Consider the following 12,387-nt stretch of genomic DNA (forward strand, 5'->3'; position numbering starts at 1 on the left):
GGCCCCCTCCTACCCTGCCTGTAGTTATCACTCTTTTCCCGATTCTCAAGAACAGCCTGTCCCAAATGGGAGCTGCTCCTCCAGGACTGGGAACAGCATCTGGCTTCTGCACACCTGCTGCCACCACCGCTCAGCGTGACAAGGAGCCTGGGTGGGTGAGGCGCTGCACCGTGGGCAGTTACTACCGCAGCCCGGCAGCTCAGCACAGCACATCCTCTGTTCTTCCTCTCACTGCTCCTCCCTTCACTTTTGCACCATTCTTTGTTTTCATTTTCTTCTTGCTTTTGTCAGATACTTTTGCACACACGGTTTCCTTTTCTAGAATTAGCTCTCCTCCAAAACCTGTGGCTGATTGATTGATTGATTGATTACTTATTAGGGTGAATCATACAAAACTGTCATTGCTGCAGATCAAACGTCATCAAAGTTCGGCAGTTTCATGTGGTTAACATAACTGAAAACAGCAGTGGTGCCAGCCAGGTATTGCGCTAGGAACTTGGTTCCACTAGCCCCTCAGTGCCTCTCTTTAAGCTTGGAATTATCCCTGTCCCCATTTCAAAGATGAGGAAATGTGAGGCTCGGGCTCCTCAAGTCACTCGGCTCGTTAGTGCTGGATCTAGATTCCAAATCAGCCTCTTAATTAAGACCCTCCATTGTTCATCATGTCCCTTCCTGTGCACTCTCCTCCCCTCCAGAGGGGCTGCTGGGATTACCTGTGACAGTCCTTACTATTGTCACAAGCTCCGATGAATGTAGCTGGAGGTTCATTTGTGCTTGCAATTATGGAGAAGCTTTGCCAAGCATGTGGTGTGTATCATTCTTAACCTCCAAGTACAGATGGAGAAACTGAGGCTCAGCTCATTGCAGTGCTCCCTGCATTGCACAAAAGCTGCCGAAATCTCCAAAATAAGCAGGTGCAGTTCTAGTGAGGAGAGCAGAGACCATGAGCACAGGGCTTGCCCGTGGACTAACGACCTACCTTTCCACAGTACCACACAAGTCTACTTAGCCTCCCATCCTGAAAGGCTATGCGCAAGGTGCCCTCTCTCATCCCACAGAGCAATTCTCCAGATCTATCATCAACCAGTGTGCAAAGAGCATCGTGCCTCGTGATCAAAGGCACAAATCCTTAGTTTGAGAATTTCAAGTATTTTGGCAAACAAGCAGTGGTGATCATTTTGAAGAATATTAATCATGAAACTGAGCTTCCTGACCAAGTACTATATCTGGTCAATGTTTCTAGAAGCCAATGGACTAGGTTTCAAGTGAAGTAAGACTTACTAATTTACAATTGCAAGTGCAGCATCTGCTGTGCAAATGAGTGGGCTTATGGCCAAAAGACATTCCATGTATTCAGTACTGCAAGATCCTAGCCCATTGTTAGCCACTTAATTATTTTCTACAGCGTATTTCACCTGCCCATATTCGGAGGAATTTGAAGTTTTCTCAGCAGTTCTGGAATTTAGATCACTCATGGGTGCTCACCAAGCACAGAGTCCTATTTAGTTACAGGACGTTGTCCCTGTGTGCTCCCGAATTCAAATTCTACCTGGTAAACATATGTGTGTGCTTACGTTGTGTTACTTACACAAATCCATAGGAAGAAGAGTTTAATTAACGGAAGCTAATGCTCCCTCTTAAGAACATACATCCCAGCCTCAAAAGTAGAAACAGAGTTACAATGTATCTTTTTTTATCAGGAATGTTGAAGTTTAAATAAAATGAATCTTCAGTCATTTAAAAAAACGGATATGTCTTCAGTGATGTAAGTAGATATTTGATTTGATGTTATTTTGAAAAATAATAAATGGAAACACACAATTCATTGATAGGTTTTAAATTTTAGGATAAAATTGCCCACTCCTGATCCTTAGTAAAAAGATTAAGTAGATCTAGATGTCACAGTTATGAATTCAAAGGTTTATATCACATATTAAAAACAATCATTGTTTAATCCTGGAAAAGTATGGGTAGTATCAGATAGTCTAATGTAGCAAGGAGAAAGAGAGATGCTAGTTTTGTTTAGAAAGATAGCAGTGAAACAAATGCCCACAAGCTGTCTTAAATTTACATTGCTTCTCTCCCAAAGTTTAATATTTCTAGTTCATTGAGGAGGTTTTCCTAGTACTTACAACTTTCCCTGGCATAAAAGTTTCTTATGAGAGTCTACAATTATTTGGTAGCAAATAATAAAACAGGAATATACCACCGCTCTTAAGTTTATGTTCGTACAATGCCTAACCTAACTCCAAACTCATTCCCTAGCAAGACTCTCTTTAAAACATGTGGTTCTCCCTGCCCTGGTCATTTGGATTTTTCTCCAATATCGGTGCCATCTGTCTGTAACATCTGTCAGCCCAGTGGTTGCCAAAGTCAATTTGGATGATCTGGCCAGTTTCTTTCTCTCTTGGATATTTCTGACCACCTTTCTCTTTTCTCATTCAAAGAAGTATAGCTCTGCATGGACAAAAGTTATTGAACCTCTACTTTTAAAGCTTAAAATGAGAATATGCACAGCCTGAGAAGTATGATTGTACTTAGACACACAACAGAGTGGAGTATCCCGGATGGGTGGTCATTAGCCTGAAGACCAACAGCAGACACCAAGTGTCTTCCTAGCACATTCAGGTCTGGAGTATTCCATCTTCAAGTGGTCGTTACATTAGAATGAGTGACTGAGCATTTAAAAGGTATTTATGACTTGTGAGACTTTTGAGATTGTGTTTTTTCTTAATATTCAAATTGTTATGACATTTATATTATTAAAAGTCTATTTCTCTGAGCAGCTGGATTGAGCCTTCTCAGTTGGTGTCCCGTCTTTAGCCACTGGAGAGAGTCGAGGACTCCCGGGATTGGGGGCTGAAGGAGCCACTTCAGAGTGGAGAGCAGGACACAGTTAGGCAGTGCTTGTCTCCTGGTTCAGGGCTGTTCATCGAACCTCCATCTGAAGTGGAATATTACTGCTGGGCCCCATTTCAGTAAGCGCCTGCCCCACAGCCCAGACTCTCTACTTGGCCTCAATGGAGCTGCCTGTGCCGGATCTCCTGGAGAGCCACAGGGTGTGGAGGAAGGGTGTGCAGCACCACATCCTGCCATCAGCAGTCCTCTGGCCTGACTCACAGCCAAGGCTCCAGGGGCCCCAAGGGCCCACCCTCCATCTCTAAAAGTACAAGGGTGGGGAAAGGAGGATGCTGCACCACGACAGGGGTCAACCCACTGCTAGATGAGGACAGAAACAATTTGGCAAGGCTGGAAAATGCAGATAAGAGCAGCTCCAGAGAGACAAAGGCTCAGTCTGTTTTGCTTCTAAAATTGAGCAATTAGTGTCCTACGCAATGCTCATCAACATGCTAGCTAGACAACGTTTCTGGAAGAAATATATTTCTAGGAAAGTAGAAAATGTTTTCAGAATAGTTTTCTTTATTATGCATTTTTTTTTACAACTTTTGGTGATAGTATACAAACTTAGTCATATCTTAATATTCATCTCATTAACTAGCACTACTGAAGCAGGATTTACATGAAATAGAATGAGAAAAAAAATCTCAGGAGAGTTGTATAATGACAAATTTCTCCCTGAATGTTTGAAATTGCTCCCACCCTGCTTCTATCTACCTGCAGGTACACACATCATGAATTCAAGAAGCAGGTATTCTCTGAACTTGTGATATGAGAAAAATAAAAGTGATTCTTCATTGTCCCTTCACCAGGCAGAAGCAATAATTATATCTAGGACACAACTGCTCTTGCCAGAGCTGGCTGCCTGAGCACACGATTAGCTACAAACCCTCCCACCTAGTGGGGCGTGGGAAAGGGAAATAGCAGGAAGATGGAAGCTGTTCTTTTGCTCCTTGGGGAGTGAAGTATCAAACCTGTGGGAAGTTGAAGAGCTTAATTCCCATGTCCAAGAAGATAAATACAGCTCTGGATCTTCTGAAGCAAAGTCTTCCACTGGTTTATGATAAGCAAGCCTGCATGTCTTGGGCTCGAAAACCAATATTTGAGTCCATATTACTGGAGATTGGCAAATCTAAATCTAAACACACTTTGCATCATCACACCTGAAGTACAAATTATAGCTAAACTTGAGAACATCTTTTACTTTATTTACTTGCCTGGAAGCAAAAGCGTTCTGAAGCTGTTCTAGAAATATACGCATATATCTTAGTATTCAAAATCATCAACCAAACAGAAAATGCATTTGTGACTTTAAGCAGATGGAGACACCCCCAGCCCCACCCACCTACTGATGCTGCTTTATTGGGAAGACTTGCCGTGGGGGAGGAGTTCCAAATCACCACCTTCAGTTGAAAAGGTCCCAAAGTCAAGCACACAAATGCAAAATGAAACAAATATCTTTGCAAGCTATTGTCTGTTTGGGGTATGCAATTAGGGGAAATGGAAAAGGAGCATTCACCCCCTGATGCTACACAGCCACACCACCACTTCCTCTTCCTCCTCTTTCTGTTCCTCCTCCTCTTCCATCTGTCTGCCTTTCTTCAGTTGATGGGACATGTCACCATGGCATCTAGGCTCTCTGCAGGGTGAAGGAAGCCAACATGTTTACGAGGACAGAGAAGGGCTGCCTTTCCTCAGTTTCCTTTCTGATCTGAGGAGGAAGAATAGCTCCATTGTCTTGGACTCCAGCAAAGAGAGTAGAAATAATATCCAGGTAGACAAGAGATGAACAGTCAAGTTGGGGTAAACCATCTAAGACCAGGCATCAGACACACAGGAACCCGATGGCATTCTTGTGTCCTTCTGACGTCACAAGTTCAAACGTGTGCTTTTCTCTTTAAACTTTTTATTTTGAAATAACTGTAGATTTGCATGCATTTGTAAGAAATAATACCAAAATACCCCTATACCATTTAATCAGTTTTCCCCAATAGGTAACAACATGCAAGATGATAATACAACATCACAACCAGGATATTGACATTGATGTAATCCAGTGACACATGTTGTGCTTTGAAAATCAATTCAACTCTTCGAAAAAGCAGCAAATCCATAAAAATGCCTCAGGCTGGATAAACAGTCTTAAGACAGTGTTCTATATACTTATAAACAGGCTGCTTTGCTTGGCTGAGGGAGGTGTGGTAGGCACTGGTAAGTCATTGAACCGATCAAAATTTTCTGTCACTGACATAATTTAATGTGGCGGAGGAACTTCTTAGCATTTTGTTTTAGTTTAGGATTTCCTAAAATTAAGATGGTAGAGTGTACAGAGGGGTATGTACCAAGTGCAGACACACAGAATAAAAAGCTGAAGCTTCTGAAATGAAGAGTTTGAGAAGAGATCAACATTTCCATTGTATAGTGGACGAAGAAGAGGATTAGGAAGGACAGGATGGAGAGCATGGCATGGATGTGGGCGCTCCTGCGAGGGTCACTGGTGCCTGCCGCCATGTTTCTCATCTGCCGTGTGTGTCTCCCCAGGGAAAAAACCAGGAGTAGAACAGCAACAAGGAAGATAAATAATGGAATGGGGAACCCCAGGACAAAAAAGAAATACTGTAAAGCAAGACTTTCTTTCATGTGTTTGGAGGAAAAGCCCACCGAGAGGTTTTGGGGATTAAGCCATATATATTTGCTGTGCAAAACACAAGAGGTACACGAATATAGCAGAGACCCCAGGATCAGCCATGGCACCAGCTTGGATATCCTCATCTTCAACCAGAAGAAGAGCGGGTGAGAAATGTTGGCAATCTTGGCACAGTAGAAAACACTCAGCCATGTGGCAAACCAAAGTTCCGATTCATTTATGAACAAGCTGATTCCAAAACCGTTAGAAAGTGTAAGAAATTCTATCACGGAGAGAATAGCCAGATGAGTGAAAAAGATGAACACCTGCAGACCAATTCTGGAAACTGCCAGGCAGGAAAGAAGGAGACCCAGTGGAGCCATTTTTCTCTGTTTGATCACGCCTATGCCATTCACCACCACGATGATGCTATTTGCAAAAATCCCGGTAAGAAATTGTATCACCACAAAAAGAAAGTAGATAATGAGGTGAGACTCTAGCATTTTAAGAAAGAAAAAAAATCAGTTGCTTTAAGAAATGATGTAGTTATAGATTTTTGGACAGTTTGAGTTTTGGCTTATGCACGCTTTTCTTCAATGAGATCAGGACTCCTCTGTTAACAAGACTTAACCATGAAGGCAATGGGGTAGGAAGGTGGGGTACCTGAGTTTATTTCACTGCTTTCTCAATTAGTTCTGAGACAGTCAAATAAGAAAGAGATACCCTAACAAGAATTTGGTTCCTAGTGATGGCTTTTGCATTTTACAGGTATACCTGGCTTTCAAAGTCATCATAAGCAAATGGTGGAATCAGACACCTTCAGACGGCTGGGGGAAGGGCTCGCTGCTAGTTAATTAGCCAAAGCTACTCAATCTTTCATCTCTACCATGAATAATTAATTTCTTCCATAGGTGTGATTCTACTTAATGTTGTTGATGCATTCTTTAAAAAAAAACATTTTTAAAAAAATTATGACTTCTGCAGTAATGATGCAGCACAACCAGCAACATAAGGCTTCCAAGTAGTAGTTCTCTGATATGCAATGGTCGAGCAATTCAGAACCTCCTAAAATTTAAAATAGTTATATAATAAAATATATGTGATAAAACAAAAAGTGCTCTTAAATGTAAAGGCAAAGTGCCTTATGTGTGTGTATGTGTACACTCTAGGTCAAAAGCCTAAAGGCAGGTAACATGCAATGAAATGAAGACACTCACTCAGCATCATTAATCCCAGTAATTATCCACAGGATAATTCTAGGATTGAAAACTTTTCTGTTATGTTTCCAAAACTATGAGAATTCTATGATATGAACTTGTTGTAGGGGAAAAGTAAAGATAAAATAGTACACGATTCATTTTTTGCTATAACAGATTATTTAGGGAAAAATTAAATTAGTATTTATTAACATGAATACTGGTCTACATGTTACACTAAACCAGGTTTTCTCAACCTCAACACCACTGACTTTTTGGGCTGAATAATTCTTTGTTGGGGGGCTGTTCTGTGCAATGTGGGAAATGTAGGATGTCTCCCATATTCCCGGCCTCTACACACTAGATGCCATTAGCACACCCCCTCCCCAGGCTGTGACACCAAAAATGCTTCCAGACGTTGCCAAATGTCCCAGGTGGCAGAACCACTCTCCTAAACACTGAGGGGACCAAGGTGGATAGAATATAGTTTCTGTCCTCAAGGCATTCTAAGACTAAAGGCAGAGCCAGCCACATGTATAATGTGACATAAAACTAATTTAGTTATTTAGACAGTTCACCACCAGAACACAAGGTGGGGAATACTTTATTAAACACTGAGGGGATTGAAGCTTTTCCAACTTAGCACTTGATGACAATGTGCTGGCCACCCCATAAGGAGGCACACATCCTTAGGGATGTGTGTTATACTTTGTCTAAACGTGTCATAAAGGATACTTGCGATGAATCATATTCATAGAAAACTGGAAGGGAAACCCTGTGAAAAAATGAGTGGTGAGAGTAATTCTCTTCGTTACTTTATTATTCTCTGAATATACAATGTCTGTGCCACGTAGAACTCTGCTTCATTCTTCCTGTCACAACAATGAGATGAAGGGAACAGACAGGAGTGTCTTCAAGGAGGAAGGAGGGAGGCAATTTACGAGCAGATACCATCAAAACAGATCCAAATTCAAGCCTGACAACTAGAATGAGCCCTGTCCTTCTCCCTCTGGTAGAAAGAAGAAAGTACTAAAAAAAAACTTTCCAATTTTACATTCCACAGGCTGGAAAAACAAAAATGGAAGAGCATCCACCTATGAAATATAGGCATACCTTTGAGATATTGCAGGTTCCCTTCCAGATCACCCCCATAGAACGAATGTCACGATAAAGTCATTCACACAATAGTTTTTGCGTCCCCAGTGCAAAAGTGACGTTTACACTACAGTAGTAACCTATTAAGTGTGCAACAGCATTATGTCTAAAACAACAATGTACATTGCTCAATTAAAAGATACTTTCTTGCTAAAAAATGCTAACAATCATCAGAGCCTTCAGCAAGTCATCCCCTTTTTGTTGGTGAAGGGTCTTGCCTTGATGCTGATGGCTGCTGACTGATCAGGATGGTGGTTGCTAAAGGCTGGGATGACTGTGGCAATTCCTTGAACTAAGATAACAGTAAATTGGCCACATCAATTGACTGTTCCTTTCATGAAAGATTTCTCTGTACCATGTGACGCTGTTTGATAGCATTTTACCCACAGTAGAACTTTCAAAATTGAAGTCTATCCTCTCAGAATCTGGTGCTAAGTTAAGTTTATGTATATGTAATATCCTAAATCCTTTGTTGTCATTTCAATAATACCCACAGTATCTTTACCAGGTGTAGATTCCATCTCAAGAAACCACTTTCATTGTTTATCCATGAGAAGCAACGGCTCATCTGTTCACATTTTATCATGAGATTGCAGCAATTCTTTCACATCTGCAGGCTCCACTTCTAACTCTAGTTCTCTTGCTACTTCTACCAAATCTGCAGTTACTCCTTCCAATGAAGTCTTGCACCCCTCAAATTCACCCATGGGGTTGGAATCAACTTCTGCCAAATTCCTGTTCATGTGGATATTAATACTTTGACATCCTCCTATGAATCATGAATATTCTTAATGGCATTTCAGAATGGTGAATCTGTTCCAGAAGGTTTTCAATCTACTTTGTCCAGATCCATCAGAGGAATCACTACCTATGTCAGCTATAAGCCTTATGAAATGTGTTTCTTAAATAATAAGATTTGAAAGTTGAAATGACTCCTTGATCCATGGGCTGCAGAATTAATGTGTAAGTAAGCATGAAAACAACATTGTACATCTCTATCAGAACTCTTGGGTGATCAGGAGCATTGTTAATGAGCAGTAATATTTTGAATGGCATCTTTTATTCTGAGCAGTAAGTCTTAATAGTAGGCTTAAAATATTCAGTAAACCATGCTGTAAACAGATGTGTTGTCATCCAGTCTCTGCTGTTCCATATAGAGCACAGACAGAGTAGATTTAGCATAATTCTTAAAGACCCTGAAATTTTTGGAATGGTAAATGAGCATTGGATTCAGCTTAAAGTCACCAGCTGCATTTGCCCCTAACAAGAGAATCAGCCTGTCCTCTGAAGTTTTAAAGCCTTTCCTCTCTAACTATGAAAGTCCTAGATGGCATCTTCTTCCAGTGGAAGGCCATTTTGTCTACGCTGAAAATCTGTTTTTAGTGTACCCATTTTCATCAATGATCTTAGCTAGATCTCTAGATGACTTGCTGAAGCTTCTGCATCAGCACTTGCTGCTTCACCTTGCACTTTTATGTTATGGAGACGGCTTCTTTCCTTAAACCTCATGAACCAACCTCTGGTAGCTTCTAACTTTTCTTCTGCAGCTTCTTCACCTCTCTCAGCCTTCATAGAATTGAAGACAGTTTGGGTCTTGCTCTGGATTAGGCTTTGGCTACAGGGAATGTGATGGCTGATTTGATGTATCAAGACCACTAAAACTTTCTCCATATCAGGAATAAGGCTGTTTTGCTTTTTTATCATTCATGTATTCACTGGAGTAGAACTTCTAATTTCCTTCAGGGACTTTTCTTTTGCATTCAAAACTTGGCTAACTGTTGAAAGAGGCCCAGTCTTTGGTCTATCTCAGCTTTCAACATGCCTTCCTCACTAAGATTAATCATTTCTAACTTGATACAAAGTGAGAAGCTTGTGACTTTTCCTTTCACTTAAACAGTGGCCAATGCAGTGTCTTAATTGGCCTGATTTCAATTTTGTTGTGTTTTAGCAAATAGTGAGGCCCAAGGAGAGGGAGAGAGATGGGAAATGGCTTGTCACTGGAGCAGTCAGAATGCACAACATTTATCAATTAAATTTGCTGTCTTATATGGGCACAGTTTGTGGTGCCCCACAACAACTACAATAGTAATATCAGAGATCGCTGATCACAGATCACCACAACAGATATAAAAATAATAAAAACACTTTAAATATCATGAGAATTACCAAAATGTGACACAGAGACACAAAGTGAGCGTGTTCTATTGGAAAAAAGTGGCACCAATAGATTTGATCAATGCAGGGTTGCCACAAGCTTCAATTTGTAAAAAACACAATCTCTGCGACGTGCAATGAAGTGAAGCATAATAAAACGAGGTGTGCCCATAAGGACACCAAGAACTCTCAAAAGAGCAATTACCGCTGTGTCCTTGGTTTCACAATCAAACTTCTATCATTACACCTGTCCTTCCAAATGCAAATCTTAGTAACCTGCCTGTGCCCCATGAGACTCAGCTCTGTAACGGCAGGTCTGGGCTTTCTGCTCTTCCTCAGCACTCTTCAATCATTGATTCATTTGGTGTTTGGCATATGGCAGCTTTGTTAAGTAGAACCAAACTCAATTATACAAGGGTTTTCCTACCAGATGACAAGAAAAACAAGGATTACAAAATCACTTTGAAAGAGAGACTTTGTTTTCTAACTCTCTCTGTTCCTAGAGAACCCGCGTCATAACACCAGCATGAAGCTCATTCCTGTTTGCTCCAACATTGTCATGATGTTTATGAACTGAGCCTTTGTGAACCTTCAGCATGGTCTGGGCAAGTCAATATTGCAAGAAAGCAACTGAAACACTAAGGGGGAAAAAATGAAAAGAGAAAAAGTTCACATCCTGAGTCTAGAATAGCAATATAGTCTCTCAGTACTTACAGAAAACTAGCAGAGATAATGTACAGCGCACCAAAGACTTAAAAGAAATAACTATGTCCCATTCTACTTATTAGCGTGCTATTTGTCTTTTGGATTCTACCATCTGGAGAGGGCATTTGGTTCTCAGATATTATATTATAACTCTTGTTAGAACTAGCTTGGGGAGCAGAGGCAATTCTTCATGGAGAACTTTATTTTGTGTAGAACAGGCCTTCTGATGTGGGAACTCCATGGAGTAAAAAATAAAAATTCATGAGATTTAAGCTACCTTTTCTTTATTAAATAATTTCCGTCACTTGTCTCTTCCCTGAGCACACACAAAGGCTGCTGAAGGCACACTATTCCAGGACAAATGCCACCAATTTGCCTGAAACTTGCACTTCTTACACGGAAGGATGGCAGAGTGAGAGACGTCTGTACGTGGGAGGGCAGCGTTTGTGTGATTGCTAAACTATCAGCCCTGCAGCCTGAGAGGCAGCTGCCTTTCAGTGCTGGGGTGAAGACCTCCAGGGACATGTTCTTCCGCCTGCCTCTTAGGATCTACCACGTCCATCAAGGTGGCCGAGGACATTTGTCACCTCTTGTGCTAAGGGAGAGAGTGCGCTAAATATTTTCATGATCAACACAACAAACGAAATAAAGCAAAATGATTGTAAGTATTGAAATTTTAGATCTTTAAACTGTTTGTGTTGGCGAGAAGGACGCGTCAGACAATTTCTGGCTCTGAGATGAGAAACATGCGTGTCTGGCCTCACCTGTCAGTCGGTAGCTCGGAACGCTGACAGTTTTACACGGACAAATGGCTTGGAACAGATGGAACAAGACCCGGTGTGGAGAAATTCACATGATTATTACCCCATATTACCCTGATTAAATCCGTTCACTTGCACTCATCTGTAATGAGCAGTCATTAAAGGAGACAACACTAAATATCCTTGAGGTAACTGACAGGCGGAAAGAGTTGCTTATTTATATTCAAATCATTTAGCGCCTCAATAGAAAGTGCCATTTTTTTTTTCACGAGCAGTTAGATTGGCATTGGCAAGCTCTCACCAGATAGAAGCTATAATGCGCATCTTTCTCTCTCCGGCAGCACACAGACGGACATTTACTCTGGTATTAGAGTCATCGTGAAAGTGAGCGATAGTTTTAATACCTTTCCCAAGTGGGTCCTCCCACTTCCTTATCAAGGGAACAATTCCTGCTTTAAGAAACATGCACATGTATTAACGTTATTGTATATTTAATAAGATCATTCAAATAAGAAAGAAATAGACCCGGGGCAAACCAATGCAGTCATTTCTTTTCCTGAATCTTCCCTGTAGCAGAGCTCGGCCCTTGTAAAGCCTGGATGGAATTTATCCCATTTAAAATTCACATCTTGGTTAAAAAGCACTAGACTCTTTCAGACTAATCATTCTTTAAATCCATTCATTTTCTTCTCTCCACTTGAATTTTCAGTTGATCTTTTGGACTAAAATTGTTGTCTTTAGTATTCAGGTCACTTTCCTATACTTGTCCTTTTCTTCTTCCATTTATTCTAGTAACACATTTCTGCACTTTTTCTTACTCCACTCAATATTCTGAAAGGTATTTGCATTGCAGCAAATGGAATAATGGAGCGATGCAATACATTGAATTTAA

General features: G+C 40.9%; 1 protein-coding gene across 1 annotated transcript; it reads right to left on the bottom strand.

Moving 5' to 3' along the window:
• Positions 1-5,139: 5,139 nt before the first annotated feature.
• On the bottom strand, positions 5,140-6,027 carry TAS2R1 (taste 2 receptor member 1). Its single transcript, XM_045566215.1, has one exon. The coding sequence runs from the start codon at positions 6,025-6,027 to the stop codon at positions 5,140-5,142; it is 888 nt and encodes a 295-aa protein (XP_045422171.1).
• Between the last annotated feature and the right edge of the window lie 6,360 nt (positions 6,028-12,387).

Source organism: Lemur catta, chromosome 12 (assembly GCF_020740605.2).
Source record: "Lemur catta isolate mLemCat1 chromosome 12, mLemCat1.pri, whole genome shotgun sequence".
Classification (NCBI taxonomy): domain Eukaryota; kingdom Metazoa; phylum Chordata; class Mammalia; order Primates; family Lemuridae; genus Lemur; species Lemur catta.

Coding starts and splice junctions, on each gene's coding strand:
- TAS2R1 (XM_045566215.1), bottom strand. CDS start 6,027: ATGCTAGAGTCTCACCTCATTATCTACTTTCTTTTTGTGGTGATACAA.